The sequence below is a fragment of the Mandrillus leucophaeus genome, unplaced genomic scaffold (genome assembly GCF_000951045.1).
Source record: "Mandrillus leucophaeus isolate KB7577 unplaced genomic scaffold, Mleu.le_1.0 Scaffold1114, whole genome shotgun sequence".
NCBI classification, from domain to species: Eukaryota; Metazoa; Chordata; class Mammalia; order Primates; family Cercopithecidae; genus Mandrillus; species Mandrillus leucophaeus.
Window position 1 is genome coordinate 159,494 of NW_012099366.1, and position 18,270 is coordinate 177,763.

Sequence of the window (18,270 nt, forward strand, 5' to 3'; positions counted from 1 at the left end):
AAAAAAAAAAAAAAAAAAAAAGATATACAAGAAGCTGATAACAGTTGCTTCTGGGGAGAGGAACTGGGGCACAGGGTGGCCAGGGTGGAAGGGAGACTTACTGTTCATGGTATATCCTTTTGTATGTTTAAATATCCTACAATGTGCCTGATCACTTATTCAGCAAGAAAGAGATGGTGTCTGAATTGCGGACACCCTCACTGCTGTGCAGAGAATGGACTGGAGAGGGCAAGAGCAGAGACAGAGGGTCAGTTAGAAGGCTCTGGCAGTGGTCCTGTTGAGGGATGGTGGTGGCTTGACCTGTGGTGTTGGTAAATGGAGAGGAAGAGATGTGGATGGATTCACGATTTACTTTAGAGGCTCAGCCAGCTGGGCCTGGTGTAATTACTGCTGTATTCCACACTGACATTCCCTACACCCACAGTTTAAGAAAACTTTGTGCATTTGAGATGGGAACTGGGCTTACCTGACTCTACCTTGACTTCTCTGACATCTTTGTGGTGGGAAGGGTTCTTGGGCTCCTTCCAGGTGCTAAAAACCTCTGGATTCCAGACAGTGATGTATCACAATGTGGAGGACACAGTTATGGACATTCACCCCTTTCATAGACACATGCAACGGTTGCAAACAACTTTTAATGGCTACAAAAAACAAAAAGAAACAAAACAAAGTTACACTGAAGAAGCCCACTCATTTCTCAATCGAACTTTCTTTCTTTGCAGAGAGATGCCAAAGGCCAGTACCTGTTTGACCTTCTTTGCCACCACCTGAACCTACTTGAGAAAGACTATTTTGGTATCCGCTTTGTAGACCCAGATAAGCAGCGGGTAAGTCAATATTCAAAACACAAAAGGAGGACAGAGCTAGTCAGTAAGCCTGAGGTCTTGAACTGTCATTCATGTTCAAAGTCAAGCTTCAGGAATCAGGGACCAACCAGACCCTGCAGTTGGATGTCGTCTCTTCAAATCATAGCATTAGACCTGGAAGGCACCTTGGCTAGAGCTCACCTGGAGAAGCTTGTCGTTTTACAGTTGCTGAAATGGCAGGCTAGGAAGCTTGAGTGATTTGCACAAAGTTGGAGGCGGAGCAGCTGGGCTGGAGTTGTGGTCTCGGAGCCCAGGTCACAGGTGGGCCTCTCCTGCCCCCTTTCTAGTAAGCAGCTGAACCACATTGTACTGGTTAAGAAAGGCCTCACCAAAAGTGCCATACCAACCCAATTTAGACAGGACAGAGACAGAGCCAAACCAGCATGGGCCTTGCAGATCTTGCAGTTCTTGCTCTGCTCTACACAGCATAGGCAGCTCTGCAGACACAGGGCATTCTGACAGACAAGGGTTCTGATATTCCAGACAGATACAGGAACAAGTCCATTATCTCAGGCCCCTGCCTATTTCTCCACCTTCATCTCCCTGACCTGTCTTCTCCCTGCTGTGGTGCCACCAGACAGTAATATTTTTGCTCTCCAGATACATCCTACCTTCTTTCTTTGCAGAGCCTTCATCTATAGAGTTCCCCTGCCTAGAATCTTCTCCTTTTCCTCACCGCTCCACACTCCACACCCTTGTTCCAGCTAACTCCTTTTCACACTTAAGATCTTAGCTTAGACTTTCACTTCCTCTGGGAAGTCTTCCCTAACCCCACTCGGTATTAGGGATCCTCCTATGGGCCCCCATGTGCCCTCTGCTACCCTGTTATAGCACTTATTACAGCATTCTGTGATTACCTGTGTTCCCTGCAAAACTATAAGTTCCATGAGGGCCTGGACTTTACCTCATTCATCACTATCTCCCATGTAACTAAGACAGGCCTACAATGTAGTTGGGGTTCAATAAACGTTTTCTGAAGAAATGAATGCGTGAGTGAGTTAATGGCTTATAGTGTTGTATTTCTTAGGTCCATTTGCTTAGCCTCCCACCTGCAGTTTCTATAACTTCCCTTCATCTACCCTTTGCTCTTTGTGGAGATGTACTCTCTGGCATCCCCACTGAAGTGGAGAGGTAATGGTGGACTATTTTTTACAAATGGTGTTTCTTTGTTTGGTCTAAACTTTTATCCTTAAAAAGGAAGGCTGGCTGTGTGCAGTGGCTCATGCCTGTAATATTGGTACTTTGGGAGGCTAAGACAGGCAGATTGTTTCAGCCCATGAGTTCATGACCAGCCTGGGCAACATGGCAAAACCCTGTCTCCACTAAAAATACAAAAATTAGCTGGAAATGGTGGCGTGTGCCTGTAGTCCCAGCTACTTGGGAGGCTGAGACATGAGAATCACTTGAACCCAGGAGATGGAGGTTGCAGTGAGCTAAGATCACACCACTGCACTCTAGCCTGCGAGACAGAGCAAGACTCTGTCTTAAAAAATAAAATAAAATAACATAAAAGGAGGGCCAGTTACTCCAAGGTCTCTTCATCCCCTAGAGTAGTGGTATATGAAGAAAAAAAGTCAAATTGTATCCTGTTCATTGGTTTTTTAGTTAGGTCAGAATGTGCTTGAGGAGAGTAAGAGAATATGTGGATGTGGTCAAGGTTAAAATGAGAAGGAGCTAGAGAGAGATAAGAACATGGGAAAGAGGAGAAATAAACATTTATGGAGTTCCTACTGCTTGCCAGGCTCTGCACTGCACACAAACCTAGTTCTTCCAGCTAATGTATACTGCTCACTGAGTTGTGCCAGGCACTAAGCTAAGAGCTTCACGTATGTTATTCCATCTCATCCTTGACGAAATGAGATGAGTATCCCTAATGATAATATCTGTTCTCCAGATGAGTAAATAAAATCTCAGATAAGTTAAGTAACTTCCCCAAGGTAAGTGGCAAAGCCAGCCTCAAGCTCAGACCTGTTTGACTCCAGGGACAATGTGGTTTCTGAGATTCCATGCTGAATGTATAACTGATAGCCTCTGAAAGTTGTGTAATTCTGTGCCTTGTGGGAGGGGTTAAGGAGAGCAGAGAGACTTGAGAGAGTATCTGAGGGTTTGTAGGGAAATGGGGACCTGTAAAGAGTTGTCCTTAGTCCACTGATTCATGGTAGGATGGAGGAGCTGAGCTCCCCTGCTCCCTCAGGGTGTAAGGGCCTAAAATAAACCTCCTTCCCTGGGTCTCGAGACAGTCCGAACCCAGCACTCACATCCATCCCCATGTCACTGCTTGCTCTGCAGGAGCCTCCATGCATCTGGAAGCTCTCCTGGTCTCTCCTGGAGGAGCTGTCCTCACTCTCCTTCCCCAGGATTCCTGACTCAGGCCCAGGGCCTCCACCTTCTCTTGGCCTCTGCTTTGTACCCTTTCAAGTCCCTAGAGTCTGAAGATTGTACCACACTGGCCCATTCACTCAAATAGAGGAGGAAACCCTCCTCTCTGAATCTTCTTTTCCTCTTCTTTTAATCCCTCCTCCCTAAGCCCGTGTTGTCTGTTTGCTAGTGAATCTGGGACTGATTTGGTCAGGCATTTACAAAAAGCCACTCTAGCCATCACCATATTCTTGGGTTCCTCTCAAGATTTCTCTGCCAGACTCCAAATCGTATGGATCGACTGTGACAGCTCTCCAGTCCCTTCTCACCCCTTGCTACTCTCTTCCAGCCTCAGTCCTTTCTTGAGCTCTCACTACAGTAAAACTAAAATCTTCTTTCCAGCTATTGCCAAGGGGAATAGCCTTTTGTCATTCAGCTTTCTCTGCCCTCTGCTGATAATGCATCTCACAGTCATTAATTTCTACCTTCCTTTGTTTATTTCTTTTAATCTATCAGTCTAATGTCTAGAAGTGTTGGTGTTCTGTGTACTGAGTCCCTGGCACTGACTATGTTCTCCTAACTGTCCACAACCCCAGTGTGCTCTGAACAGATAGGCCTTCTCCCTCTTCACAGGCATACCCTGGAACCCCAGTTGTTTCTGAGCAATTTCATCTCTTGCCTTTGCCTCCCTGTGAAGCTGAGCCGTGGTGGGCCGTGTAATGTGAGAAGGACCTCTTAACCACATTGAGTGGCTATAATGAGTTGCCAGCCTCATGGGAACTCAGATCAGCAGAAGCAGGAGAGCAGAATGTCAGCCCAGATTATCCGTGTGGAGCTGACGGAAGAACTGGCTCTTAGTGGGTCCATTAACTGCATGACCCATGGCCCAGCCCAGAAGGTGATCACTGGGAATTAAGGGAGGCCAGGATGCTGACTGCAGGGCCCTGGCTGCTCTCCTGCCAGAGGGAGGACTCTGCCAAGACATTACACTAAATGGAAGTAGCCAGAAAAGAAGGAAGTATGGGCCCAGTCCCTTTGCCATTCAGCAGCTACCTATTGAACACTGTGCTAGGCACTGGTGATACAGTTGTAAACAAGACGGACAGTTCTGGGCCTTCATGGAGCTTACATCTGGCAATGTTAAGTTACCTCTGGATAATCAAACCCCAATTAATAGCAGTCCTACCTAATCCTGATTAGCAAAAAGCAACAAACATCAATAATAAATTTTATAAAGGACCCATGTAGAATTAAGAAACACATATAGAATGGTTTCATTGCTTCCCCCAAACATTTAAGTACCATGGGAAAATGTATTTTGCCTCTACGTCCTGCCTCCTTGAAAATCCAAGGGGAAAGGGTACTATCCTACACGTTGGTTGTGGTTAGTTATCATTTGAGATTTAGATTTTAAAACATTGCTGGATGCCAAGGAATCTTGAGTATGTGTTTTCTAACACTAAGGGTTGGCAATTTATGTTACTCAAAGAAAGATGGAATATATACCAGCCATCCCTGACTTAGGAAATTTCCACTTATCGCTGCTTTCTAGAGTTGCTACCAATATCTTCTATCCCCACTCTGCTGCCAAAAAAAGAGAAAAAAAGCTGGTGCATAACACACACACACACCACCCATTAAAGTCAGTATTTCCCAACTCAACCCAGGTGGGGCTCTGTCCCCGCCACACATACATGCAGTTGCTTGTGCCTAATCGCATGCCAAAAACATGGCTGAGAACTTTGGCACCCTGCTTTAGAAGACAGCATTTCCAGGGAAGCCCAGAAATGGCATCTGAAGCTGGAACTATTCCCCCCTTCACAGCTGGCTTCGTGGGAGCTCATTTCAGAAAATCATATCACTCTTTACTCTCCAAACTTATCTCTCCAAGCTTTTGGGCTGCTTTCACCCTAGGCTACAATCTGTCTAGTTTTTTAAGTTGGAGAAAACAAGTTATATTTTACAGCCCTTCTCATTAGGGTTTTCATGTTCTGTGTTCTCTGTTTCAGCATTGGCTGGAATTTACAAAGTCTGTGGTGAAGCAATTGAGATGTAAGTATTCTCCATGAAAAGACTCAAGCCACACCCCTGGGGAGGGTGGCATGAAACCTCCCACTTGCCGCAAGTTTTGGTCTACGTATATAATTTCCCACTGTTCTCAGTATAAGTTGGCCGTAAATATATGAGGGTTCTCTTCTGATGCTTCATGCTAGTGGGCAGTACAGCCCTGTCCTCTTCTGGGTGAGGGTCTTCCCTGATGGGCACCTCTTTTTCTCTGCAGCCCAGCCTCCTTTCACCATGTGCTTCCGTGTGAAGTTTTATCCTGCAGACCCTGCTGCTCTGAAAGAAGAAATAACCAGGTGAGGTGAACATGCTTCCCGCAGCCATTAGGACCTTTTGGAGAGCATAGGAAAGGGGGATGGTGACCTCTTAGAGCCTCTCGTTTGGAAGCGCCTAACTCTTAGAGGCAAGGAACTCTTCCTAAATATAATGACTTCTGTATTTCATTTCCACATGCTTTCTTTGTGTACCCCTCAGTGCAGTTGGAACAGAGCAGACTTCTTTCCTTCAGGAAGTGTGAAGACTACATCTTGAACTGGTCACTCTCAAAGGGATCTGCAGTAACTAATCAGAAGCATCTTTTCTTTTACCTATCATGAGGCCACTGTGGACATTTTTGGAGAGAGCTATGTTGCTGCTTATTTTGGGGGTTGAAAACAGTTTCAGGTGGTCTAATGGATATACTTGGAAAATGCTAAGGCATCACACCGAAAGATAAGCTAGGAGATACTGAAGATTTTAAATCAAAATGGGTAAACTCTGGTGTGCCATTGGATCAGGTTCATGATCAGCTCTTTACTGTGGGAATCATGTTCTGTGGCAGGCAGACAGCTGCGTGGAATGCATCCTATCTATCCAGCACCACTTGAGGATGAGAAAGAATCTCTCTGCCTATAGCCATCCTAAACGAGGGTCAGTGAGTGAGAGCTTCAAAGCTTCCCCAGGATTTTGTGTATCTGAGCCAAATTTACTCTGAAAGCCTCACCTCAGAGATTCAAGAACTCTACAACAGGGATCCCTAATTTTTATATTAGAAAGACCTAATTTCGACATAAACAAAACCTTGATGTTACTTTGTAGAAGGCAGGACCATAGGTGAGGATGTGATGCCAGGGAATCCTAGAGCTGAGGAAGAGACAGCACTGTCAGCCCTAACCCCTTCCCTAAGACCTTGGAGACAGCAAACGTGGGAATGAGGATATTGCCAGCCATATAGACCATTTATCCTATAAGGCTTTGAGATCCACTCCTAGATCCTGAACTGCTTGGGAAAATTCCAAAAACAGAAAAGGAGGAGGAAGAAGGAGGAAAGAATATGGAATTCTTTTCTTTTCTTTTTTTTTTTTTTTTTGAGACAGAGTTTCACTCTTGTTGCCCAGGCTGGGTACAGTGGTGTGATCTCGGCTCACTGCAACGTCTGCCTTCTGGTTTCAAGCGATTCTCCTGCCTCAGCCTCCTGAGTAACTGGGATTACAGGTGCCTGCCACCTGTTATTTTTTTTGTATTTTTAATAGAGATGGGGTTTCACCATGTTGGCCAGGCTGGCCTCGAACTCCTGACCTCGTGACCTGCCCGCCTCGGCCTCCCAAAGTGCTGGGATTACAGGCGTGAGCCACTGTGCCCGGCCAGAATTATTTTCATTTCCCGATCTAAAGCGCAGGCCAGGTGAAAGGAGCAAAAGTTTCTCTAAGAGGGGAAATCAGGAAATGGGGAGAGGAGCGGGCAAAAGCAGGAATTAGTAGTGCAAAGGCTACAAGGAAGTGGGACGGGGAGAAAAGTGGCTTCTTCATGGGCCCTTCACATGGGAGTTGAGGGAAATCTTCTGATGGAGTCAGAAGGATCAGGAAGGCTTGTTCCTGCAGATGCATAGGGCAGTGTGCACCCACCTATTCTGAAGCGCTGAAGACAGTGAGTATAGCTAGAACCAAATCTCATGTCTCTTACGAGGCATAGAAGCTCCAGGCTCTGCTCATCTACATGGAAGTAGAGGTGGCTCTTGCTTTGCTTCAGAAAACCAAATCTATCCAAATCATAGACACCCTACCTAAGGCTTTAGGTAGGTAAGGGTAGAACCACTATGTTTAAAATTTCAGGCCAGGCGTGGTGGCTCACGCCTGTAATCCCAGAACTTTGGGAGGCCGAGGCGGGTGGATCACCTGAGGTCAGGAGTTCGAGACCAGTCTCGCCAACTTGGTGAAGCCCATCTCTACTAAAAATACAAAAATTAGCTGGGCGTGGTGGCGGGCGCCTGTAATCCCAGCTACTTGAGAGGCTGAGGCAGGAGAATCACTTGAACCTATGAGGCGGAGGTTGCAGTGAGCCAAGATCATGGCACTGCACTCCAGCCTGGGCAACAAGGGTGAAACTCCGTCTCAAAAAAAAAAAAAAAAAAATACAATTTTCTAAATCCAGTGTCACTATCTTATATGAATGGACAGACCTTCCTACCTAAGAAGCAGCATAGACTTGGGAGCTCAGATCTTACTTATGTCACTTGTTCGCTGTATAGCCTTGGAAATAAGATGCTTAACCTCTCTGACCTTAGATTACTCATTTATAAAATGGGGATAATAATATCTACCTCATAGAATTGTTGGGAGGATTAACCACTATCCCGGCCTCTTATACTTCTTAATACACCCACAGTGAGCCTTACACTGAGCAAAGGCTCAATATTTCGTTGCCAGATTCATTACACAGTCCATAGGCCCAGGGGCTCTGCATCATGCACAAGTACAGTTAGTACTGGCTTTTCTCCCTTGTTTATGTGAAAGGCACTTCTTTTCTAACAATCTCCACTTCTCCTCTGTCCCCTTTCCCCACGAGCTAGAATCCTAAAACTTAAGCAGCTAATTTCTGAGTCCTGAAAGAGAAAGCTATCCCAGGTAATCATCCAAGTCCTGGTAAGCACAGCATTAGGACCATGGCCAGGCCTCTCACCAAGTCAGCAGACTTCAAGGACACTGGCAAGATAATGAGCTCCTCTCCATCTGCATGCATGTGTGCTATCCATCTTGGGCAATTTTCCCCTCTCTCTCAACCTCAGCAGCGTTCTTTACCTAGTATGCAATTTTCCAGCATTGTCAGGAGTGTGAACCACAGGTGCCTGGGCCTGATTTGCAGTCTTTGTGCCTCTCCCTCCCTGGGGCATTCTGTGAGGCTGTGGAATTAGCTGCATTTTTCTCCTCATTCACATCCTAACTAATCTTAAGAGAGTAGATACTGGCCCCAGCCTCACTCAACACCCGTAATTCATCCCTGGCTTACAGCCCTCCATCCCACCTTACTGCCAAACTAATTTAGCTGTCAGTGTGTTTTTTCCAGGCAATATAGGTCCTAAATTTCACTGCCGTCTCAGCCATTCCCATAAAGCCAGGCTGAGAGAAGGGGATGAAGTAGGAAGTACAGAATTTGCTTCAATTTATCTCTTGGCTTCTTCCCAGATGATAAATTTAGTTGCCAAATCCTGATTAATTTCTTTTGTCATTTTTAAAGCAATAGACAGATTTTCTTGTCTAGGCTAGAGACAAGGCAAAGAAAATGGGAAATCAGGTAACAGATTTGGCTTTTAACAGGGATTGCAGGTGTATGAACTCTTTGGAAAGATCAAGTAAGAGAACAAACTGACTACAAATGGGACCCCACTGTCCAAGGACGCAAAATGTCTGACACGCAACAGGTGCTCCAAAAAATGTTAATAGAATGAATAAATACATACATGAATGAATGGAGTCATCAGGTCACTTATTCCTTCAATGAACATCATTTGAGCCTAGCTTAGGCTAAGATGGATTGGCAAACTTTTTCTGTAAAGGGCCAAATAGTAAGTATTTTTGGCTTGTCGGGCCATATGGTCTCTGTCGCAACTACTCAATTCTGTCATTGTAGTGTGAAAGCAGCCATAGACGATACATAAATGAATGAGCAAGGCTGTGTTCCAGTAAATTTTATTTCATTGGAAACTATGACAGCAGGCTGTAGTTTGCCAACCCCTGGGCTAAAAAATCAGAAAGAGCTGGCTTCAAATCCTAGGTTGTTCTTTAACTAGCTCTGTGACAAGGCAAGCAGCAGTATCTCTAAGCACTCAGTCTCCTCATCCATTAAACAGGGATTAAAATGGTAGTCACCAGCCAGACGTAGTGGCTCACACCTGTAATCCCAGCACTTTGGGAGGCCGAGGTGGGCAGATCACCTGAGATCAGGAGTTCAAGACCAGCCTGGCCAAAATGGTGGAACCCTGTCTCTACTAAAACCAAAAAAAAATTGGCCGGGCGTGGTGGCACGTGCCTGTAATCCCTGCTACTTAGGAGGCTGAAGCAGGAGAATCACTTGAACCCAGGAGGTGAAGGTTGCGGTGAGCCGAGATCGCACCACTGTATTCCAGCTTGGCAACAAAGCAAGATTCCGTCTCAAAAAAAAAAAAGGTAATCACCTCATAGAGTTGCTGGGAGGACTGAATGAAAGAGGGCATGTGAAACAGGGCACACAGCATGCACTCAGTAAATGTGAGTCTTTATTGTTATTTTGTTGTGTTATTATTTTGTCATCTCCCCCATTGAAATGTAAGCTCCATTAACAGGACTCTGGGTTGTTCCCTACTGCATTCCCAGCACCTGTGACAGTGCCTGGCACATATAGTAAGTGTCAGATGGATGGATGATGGACAGATGGATGGATGGATGGACGGATGGATAAGCTAGGCACAGGATGTTTAGGCTCTCTCGAAGAATATTAAAAGTAAATACAACATAGTCTCTGACTTCAAGGAGCTCATAGTCTAATATGGGGGAGGAAGACGTACTAAAACCTGACTATAATTATAGTCAGGAAAAAGGAAACAGTAAATAGAGGAAGCTATTTGAAGGAAAGAATCCCTTTGAAAAAGAATCTATTTGAAGGGAAGGTGAGGCCAAAGATCTTCTGGAAAAAACTCTCCAGGAGCCTCCAGTGCTTTCCACAGTTCACAGCCTTAAACTCTGGAAATGCCTGTGGGCTCATCCCCACCCTGGGAGATCAGACAGCCTTACGCCAAAGCCAACACCCTGGAGAGATGTTCGCGTTACACAAAAGCTCAGGTTTTCCCTGGCATCTTGCAGGCTTTTGCTCATTCTGTCCTGATTCACACTCCAATCAATTTAGGACAACACTAGCATTCAAACAAAAATGGAGGTGAGGTAAAGCCTCTCTGAGGCCAGGAAGAGATCAGCAGAGTTTAAAAACCAAAAACCCAGTTTCCTCAGAAGCAAGCTTGTTCTCCTAAATCTGGTCTAGAACTGATTTCTCCCTTGGTCCCAGTAAGAATTTCTCTCTGATGACAAAGGGTTCTCCTGACTTGGATGAGGACTAATCTGATAACTGAGTGAATTACCATGGGGCTAGAAAAGGCACTGGGCTGAGGCAGAAGGCCTGGATTCTGATTGCTGTGTTACCTCAAATAAGTCACTCTCCATCTCTAGACTTCATTTCCTTGGCTATGAAATGTTCTGAGGTTCAGAGATTCAGGAGGGCTGCACTGGGCAGCTCCAGCAGGCTGATCCCTTGCCTGGCAACACACAGTGGTCCTGGAGATAGTGCCTCAGGCAACAAGACAGTGTTCCTTAGGCCCTTGTGTGGCCGGGGAGAAGATACCAGGGTCTCTTGTGAATGGGTCTAAGGATGCTATGAGTCATGTGGAATATATTTCCACCAACAACACTGAGTCACTGGTTATCTCCTTAAATGAACCAAACACAAAGCTTGATGGAAGCCACTGTGGCAGAAAGGGGAGGGGGAGCCCCGGTGCAGCTCACTCGCTCTCTTGAAGCTGTCAGTTGATTCTTTCATGAGCTCATCTCCTCTTGTCCTCAACTATGGTTTGTTTCTTAAGGATACTGGTGTACCCTTTTCCCTCTTCCCATCTAGTTCTATGACATTGTCTGAGAATGCCCCGTGGCCTTGCCTTTAACCTCCCTGCAGCTGTTTTTATCACCAGAAATCAAAAGGAACCCGGCCCAGCAGTGGAAAGCCTTGTGTCCATTCCAGTTCACCTGAGGCCATTACCTGCCATCGATAATGATGCCTTGGAAAGACAGTGGTTCTCACTGTGAGCAGGATCATGTTCCTTTGGGTGGGAGGAGAAGGGGAGCAAATCAGAAACTTTAAACAGGACTTTTTCTTTCCTTTTTTTTTTTTTATTTGAGATGGAGTTTTGCTCTTGTCGCCCAGGCTGGAGTGCAGTGGTGCGATTTTGGCTCACTGCCACCTCTGCCTCCCGGGTTCAAGTGATTCTACAGCCTCAGCCTCTCCCAAGTAATTGGGATTACAGGCCTACACCACCATGCCTGGCTAATTTTTTTTTTTTTTTTTTTTTTTTTAGTAGAGATAGGGTTTCACCATGTTGGCCACGGTGGTCTCGAATTCCTGACCTCAGGTGATCCACCCACCTCGACCTCCCAAAGTGCTGGGATTACAGGTGTGAGCCACCGCGCCCAGCCCAAAGGGGTCTTTTCAAACCACAGGAGCACCCCCGACACATATGGATTCTGACGGGCTCCCCCTGGAAGATGTTCCCCTCTCTGCCACGTTGAGAATCACTGCCCAGAGCCATATTATCCATATTATCCCTTTGCAATATCTCCTTTAGTCCAATATGTACAGTCCCTGAATTTTGGACACAGACAAGCAGAGAAACATGGAAGACATGATGCATGAATCCAGGTCCAGGGAGTGATCAGTAAGGGGCAAAAGGTTTGCATCTACATCCTGCTGAAGCCTGTGAAAGGTGGGAGTTGGAACAGTGAGAGGCAGAGAAGTGCTCACTCACTGTCTCCCACACACCGTGTGGCATTTCACTGTGGGAAGCAGAGTGAAGACGAGCTTGATTTGGTAGATCCATCTTAATTTTTCACTCTACATGTCTTTTTTCCTGGCAAACATTTGGGCAGAGTAGGGTTGATGGGAGTGAGAGGATGGGTTCTTATTAACTTCCAGACTAAGACTCACCTTCCCTTTGGTCTGAGGAAGGCAGTCCATCCTGCTGTGGTTAGAAGGTTGCTTTTGAATTTTCTTAGGACAGCTTCTGAAATTTTAATCTATACACAAATCACCTGGGGATCTTGTTAAAAGGTGTAGGTGTAAGTGTAGGATGGGCCTATATTCTTCATCTCCAATAAGCTCTCAAGTGATGCTGATACCCCTGATATGTGGGCTACACTTTGAGTAGTAAGCCCTGAAGAGAGAAGAAGGCTTGGTTGCTCCCTCATTTCTGTTAACTGCATGAATCTCCAAGCCTGAGCCTCTCAGAGTTACCTGCTAGGACCCCTTCCTACCACCTCCCGGAAGTTGCACCATCAACAGCCCTCTTCCTCTTGAGCATTTTTACATGGTCAAGTGGACACGGAATCCTCTATTTTATTCTTCAGCCTGAAAACAGAAACAATGGAAACCTCCAATTATCCAGGGAGGGGTCAATTTCTTTTTGGTTCAGACTGTTAGAATTTAAAGGAATTTTACTACATTTTCATTACTCCCCTAGGGATGCTGCATCATAAAAGTTGACTTAAAATAGCAAGCATTTAAGTGTCTCAGAGTATTGTCTGTGGGTCAGGAATTCAAGAGCAGCTTAGCTGGGTGGTTCTGGCTCAGGGTCAGTCACGAGGTTACAGTCAGGAGGTTGGCTGGGGCTACAGTGATCCACAGGCTTGACTGGAGCTGGGGACTTCATTTCCACGATGGGGCACTCAAATGGCTGTTGGCCGAAAGCCTCAGTTCCTTGCTGGCTGTTGGCAAAGGCCCCAGTTCCTCACCACATGGACCTTTCTATAGGAATGCTGAAGCAACCTCAAGAAGAACGAGTGATCCAAGGGCAAGAGAACAAGGAGGAAGCTGCAATGACTTTATGACCTTAGAAGTCAGACACTCACTCATGCTTTATTCTGTTGATAGAAGTGAGTCACCAAGTCTAAGCCACACTCAAAGAGAAGGAATTAAGCTCTACCTCATGAAATTAGGATTATCAAAGAATCTGTGGAAATATTTTTAAATCACCAGAAATGCTCCCTGGCCAAGGAACCACCATGGTAGGTGACCCACTCAAGGGATTGATGCTCCTAATAATCTTACAGGTCTTCTAAGAAGAGCAATGAAGACCACACTCCTTGTGAAGACATTTCAAAATGGAAAGTCATCAATTCCATTTCACTGTGACAGGGTCCATCCAACTAGTGAAACTGCAAAGCATTTATAGTGCAAGTGAGAGGTGACAATGTGCTAGCAGCCCTCACAGCGCCTCCTCGGCCTCAGCGTCCACTCTGGCGGCACTTGACAAGCCCTTCAGCCTGCCACGGCACTGTGGGAGCCCCTCTCTGGGCTGGCTGAGGCCGGAGCCGCCTCCCTCTGCTTGCGGGGAGGTGTGGAGGCAGAGGAGCGGGCAGGAACCGGGGCTGCACGCGGTGCTCCTGGGCCATTGCGAGTTCCGGCGGGCACGGGCTCCAGCGCAGCGGGCCCCACACAAGGAGTGGCCGGCCAACACTGCCGGCCTAGGGCAGTGAGGGGCTTAGCACCCGGGCCAGCAGCTGCGGAGGTTGGGCCAGGTCCCCCAGCAGTGCTGGCCCACTGGCGCTGCACTGAAATTCTTAGCTGCCTACCCACGGGGCAGGGCTGGGGACCTGCAGCCGGCCATGTCCCAGCTCCCCCACTGCCGTGGGCTCCTGAGCGGACCAAGCCTCCCCGACAAGCACCACCCCCTGCTCCGTGGTGCCCGGTCCCATCAACAGCCCAAGAGGTGAGGAGTGCAAGTGCAGCTTGGGACTGGCGGGTAGCTCCGCCTGCAGCCCGGGTGCAGGATCCACTAGGTGAAGCCAGCTGGGCTCCTGAGCACATGGGGACTTGGAGAACTTTTATATCTAGCCAGAGGATTGTATGTGCACCAATCAGCACTCTGTATCTAGCTAATCTGGTGGGGACTTGGAGAACTTCTATGTCTAGCTAGAGGATCGTAAATACACCAATTAGCACTCTGTCTAGCTTAGGGTTTGTAAATACACCAATCAATACTCTGTGTCTAGCTAACCTAGTGGGGACTTGGAGAACTTTTCCCTCTAGCAGTCTGTCTAGCTCAAGGATTGTAAACGCACCAATCAGCACACTGTCAAAACGGACCAATCAGCTCTCTGTAAAATAGATCAATCAGCTCCTGTAAAATGGACCAATCAGCAGGATGTGGGTGGGGTCAGATAAGGGAATAAAAGCAGGCTGCCCCAGCCCGCGGCGGCAACTGGCTCGGTCCCCTTCCACACTGGGGGAGCTTTGTTCTTTCGCTCTTTGCACTAAATCTTGCTGCTGCTCACTCTTTGGGTCCATGCTGCCTTTATGAGTAGTAACACTCACCACGAAGGTCTGCAGCTTCACTCCTGAAGCCACCGAGACCACCAACCCATCAGAAGGAAGAAGCTCCAGACACATCTGAAGGTCTGAAGGAACAAACTGAGGACAGACCATCTTTAAGAACTGTAACGCTCACCGTGAGAGTCCGCGGATTCATTCTTGAAGTCAGCGAGACCAAGAACCCACCAATTCCGGACACACAAGGAGGGCAGAATATCATAGTGATGAAGAGCCAAGTTCAGGGGTCTCACAGTGCTGAAGTTGAATCCTGGCTCTTCCACTTAGTTGTATATCCATGAGAAAATCACTAAAGCCTCAGCTTCTCTATCTGGAATAATGGGGATAATATACCTATCTCAAAGTGTTATGTGAGCATTAAATAAGATATTGCATGTAAAGTGTGTAACACCCAGACTGGCAGATCGTAAGCCCTCAATACATGTCAGCTACTGTTTGCTCTTGTTTTTGATATCCTGCTTCCACCTGAGGCAACAGCTTTCTGTATTTAAAGAGGTGCTGGTCCCAGGTTTCTGCTTCATTTGTATGCTTCCTTCACCAGTGCCCCTTGTTGCATCTTTTTTGAGACCGGGTCTCTCCAATTGCTCAAGCTAGAGTGCAGTGGCACAATCTTGGCTCAGTCTTTTTTTTTTTTTTACTGTTTTGTTTTGTTTTGTTTTTTGAGACAATCTCACTCTGTCCTCCAGGCTGGAGTGCAGTGGTGCGATCTCGGCTCACTGCAAGCTCCACCTTCTGGGTTCAGGCCATTCTCCTGCCTCAGCCTCCCCAGTAGCTGGGACTATAGGCACCTGCCACCACGCCCGGCTAATTTTTTATATATTTTAGTAGAGACTGGGTTTCACTGGTTAGCCAGGACGGCCTTGATCTCCTGACCTCGTGATCTGCCCGCCTCGGCCTCCCAAGGTGCTGGGATTACAGGCGTGACCCACAGCGCCTGGCCGACTTAGTCGTCTTACACTTTATTCCATTTCAAAGGTCTGGTTGACCTTGGTAACTGCAGGCTGTTTCCACATATGGACAGATTCTCTTGGCAAGTTGAGACTGAACTCTTCCTGGGCTAGTTCCTTCACCAGCCATTCTACTTAAGAAGGAACATCAGCCAGCATCCAAGGCAGAGAAGGGCCCAGTTTGCCAGTCTCTGATGGCATAGTTTTCTTTTTCGGCACCGGACCAACTGGGGCTGGCTCCTTCCAAAGCCCAGCACTTGGGGGGTGATGGTTTTACCAGGAAACAGCCATTTCTGTTTTGAGCTACAGGAGGTAACTGACATATTTTGAACTGAATCTCAAGTCAGTTTAGGGCAAAGTACTTGAAGGAGTTTCCAGGGAAATGGAGAATGTATTTGTTCTACAATATGTTTTAAGATTTTTTTTTAATGTAGTAAAAGTATTCTGACAAAGATTTTGATAGGCTTACATCACGTATTTTTATCTTTAAAGCAATCAAAGAAATCTTTTTATAGTTCATTCTCTGTTTTCTCTCCAGGTATTTAGTCTTCCTCCAGATCAAAAGGGATCTCTACCACGGCCGACTCCTCTGTAAAACATCAGATGCTGCCTTGTTAGCAGCTTACATCCTTCAAGGTAATGACTTTTGACAGGATAATTTTGCTTTTCATGCCAAGTACTGATTACATTATTTTCAGTTACCACTGATGACTCCTTCTTGAATCTAAACAGTATCTAGGCCAGGTGCTATGGCTCACGCTTGTAATCGTAGCACTTTGGGAGGCTGAGGTGGGCAGATCACCTGAGGTTAGGAGTTCGAGACCAGCCTGGCCAACATGGTGAAACCCCGTCTCTACTAAAAATACAAAAGTTAGCCAGTGTGGTGGCACACACCTGTAGTCCCAGCTACTTGGGAGGCCGAGGTGCAAGAATTGCTTGAACCCAGGAGGTGGCGGTTGCAGTGAGCCGAGATCACACCACTGCACTCCAGCCTGCGCAACAGACCAAGACTCAATCTCCAAATAAATAAATACATAAACAAACAAACATCTAACTTGAAACAGAGTTCAAGTTAGAGGGGTTTTTTGTTGTTGTTTTTTGTTTTGTTTTGTTTTGTTTTTTGAGACAGAGTCTCGCTGTGTCGCCTAGTCTGGAGTGCAGAGGTTCGATCTCCGCTCACTGCAACCTCCACCCCCCAGGTTCAAGCTGTTCTCCTGTCTCAGCCTCCTGAGTAGCTGGGACTACAGGTGCATGCCACCATGCCTGGCTAATTGTTTTTTTGTTTTTAGTAGAAACGGAGTATCACCATGTTGGCCTGGTCTCGAACCCCTGACCTCAGGTGATCCACCTGCCTAAGCCTCCTGAAGTGCTGGTATTACAGGTGTGAGCTGCCACACCCAGTCAAGTTAGAGGATTTTGCTTGGATTTCCTAGAGCCAGAAAACACTGAACGCTCAACCCTAAAGTGTGCCTAAGATCTTACTACCAGTCCCTTAAAGTCATTCTGACTCTGTTTTAGGGATTTGCCTTGGGCCCCTGGTTGAGAAAGTCCCTGAGACTCTAGAGCGTAATTAGGCTTGATTTTTTGTCCCATCCTCTCAGGCAAATCTCCAAGATAAGAAACATCTTAGAATTCTAGTATCTATTTCAGAAACCTTTTAGTTCAGTGTGCTCAAAGTTGAAAGTGTTTCCAAGTAACAAGCACATTTCCTAACAGGCTAATAAGTAAGAGTTGAGGCTTACCCAGCTGATGCCCAGATTGGCTTTTTTTGCAAAACAGTAGGAGACATACACACTCTTCACACATATGCCCTTCTGAGATGCAGAGACACTTAAGTGCCACTTCCTAGATTTCTCTTAGACCCTAGGCCTGAAACTGCCATTACTACTGGATCACTTTGGACCATAGCACTAAAATGATGAAGTTTCCCCCAAAGAATCTGAACTCTTAATTGGAAATCCCAGAAGCAACTTTGTGAAGAGAACTTGGAAAGTGCTTGCCAATAAGCAACTAAAGTCCTTCTGGCACTGGAAATATCACGGCTGGTTGCCTGTGCTAAGAATGTAAAATTTATCCCAGCACTTTGGGAGGCCAAGACGGGAGGATCATGAGGTCAGGAGATCGAGACCATCCTGGTTAACACGGTGAAACCCCGTCTCTACTAAAAAATACAAAAAACTAGCCGGGCGTGGTGGCGGCGCCTGTGGTCCCAGCTACTCGGGAGGCTGAGGCAGGAGAATGGCGGGAACCCGGGAGGCGGAGCTTGCAGTGAGCTGAGGTCACGCCACTGCACTCCAGCCTGGGCGACAGAGCGAGACTCCGTCTCAAAAAAAAAAAAAAATGTAAAATTTAGCCCATTGCCACTTTGACTTCTGAGACTCCTGTTTTTAAAATCATCTACATGGGGAATCCAGCAGGTACTTAATAATCTTAAGATACCCAAAGATGCCCCTTTGAGATATATATATATATTTTTTGACAGGATCTGGCTCTGTCCCCTAGGCCAGAGTGCAGTGGCGTAATCTTGGCTTACCTCCACCTCCTGGGCTCAAGTGATCCTCCCACCTCAACCTCCCAAGTAGCTGGAACCACAAGTGTGCACCATCACACTCAACTAAATTTTTTATTTTTTTGTAGAGATAGGGTTTCGCCACATT

The 18,270-nt window shown here is 46.6% G+C and overlaps 1 protein-coding gene across 3 annotated transcripts in view; it reads left to right on the plus strand.

The window, feature by feature from the left end:
- Positions 1-717: 717 nt before the first annotated feature.
- The window catches only part of FRMD5 (FERM domain containing 5), a 54,122-nt gene continuing 36,569 nt past the window's right edge, over positions 718-18,270 (plus strand). Inside the window, exons 1-6 of one of the 3 annotated variants that reach the window (XM_011993802.1) lie at positions 718-827; positions 5,234-5,276; positions 5,506-5,584; positions 5,763-6,064; positions 7,233-7,341; positions 16,152-16,249. Coding sequence is in view for 2 of the 3 variants with exons in the window: in XM_011993794.1 (XP_011849184.1) it covers positions 5,523-5,584; positions 16,152-16,249 (160 nt within the window). In the remaining variant the exon portion in view is untranslated. The remainder of the gene's footprint in view (positions 828-5,233; positions 5,277-5,505; positions 5,585-5,762; positions 6,065-7,232; positions 7,342-16,151; positions 16,250-18,270) is intronic. The other 2 variants (XM_011993794.1, XM_011993808.1) reach the window with 2 other exon arrangements.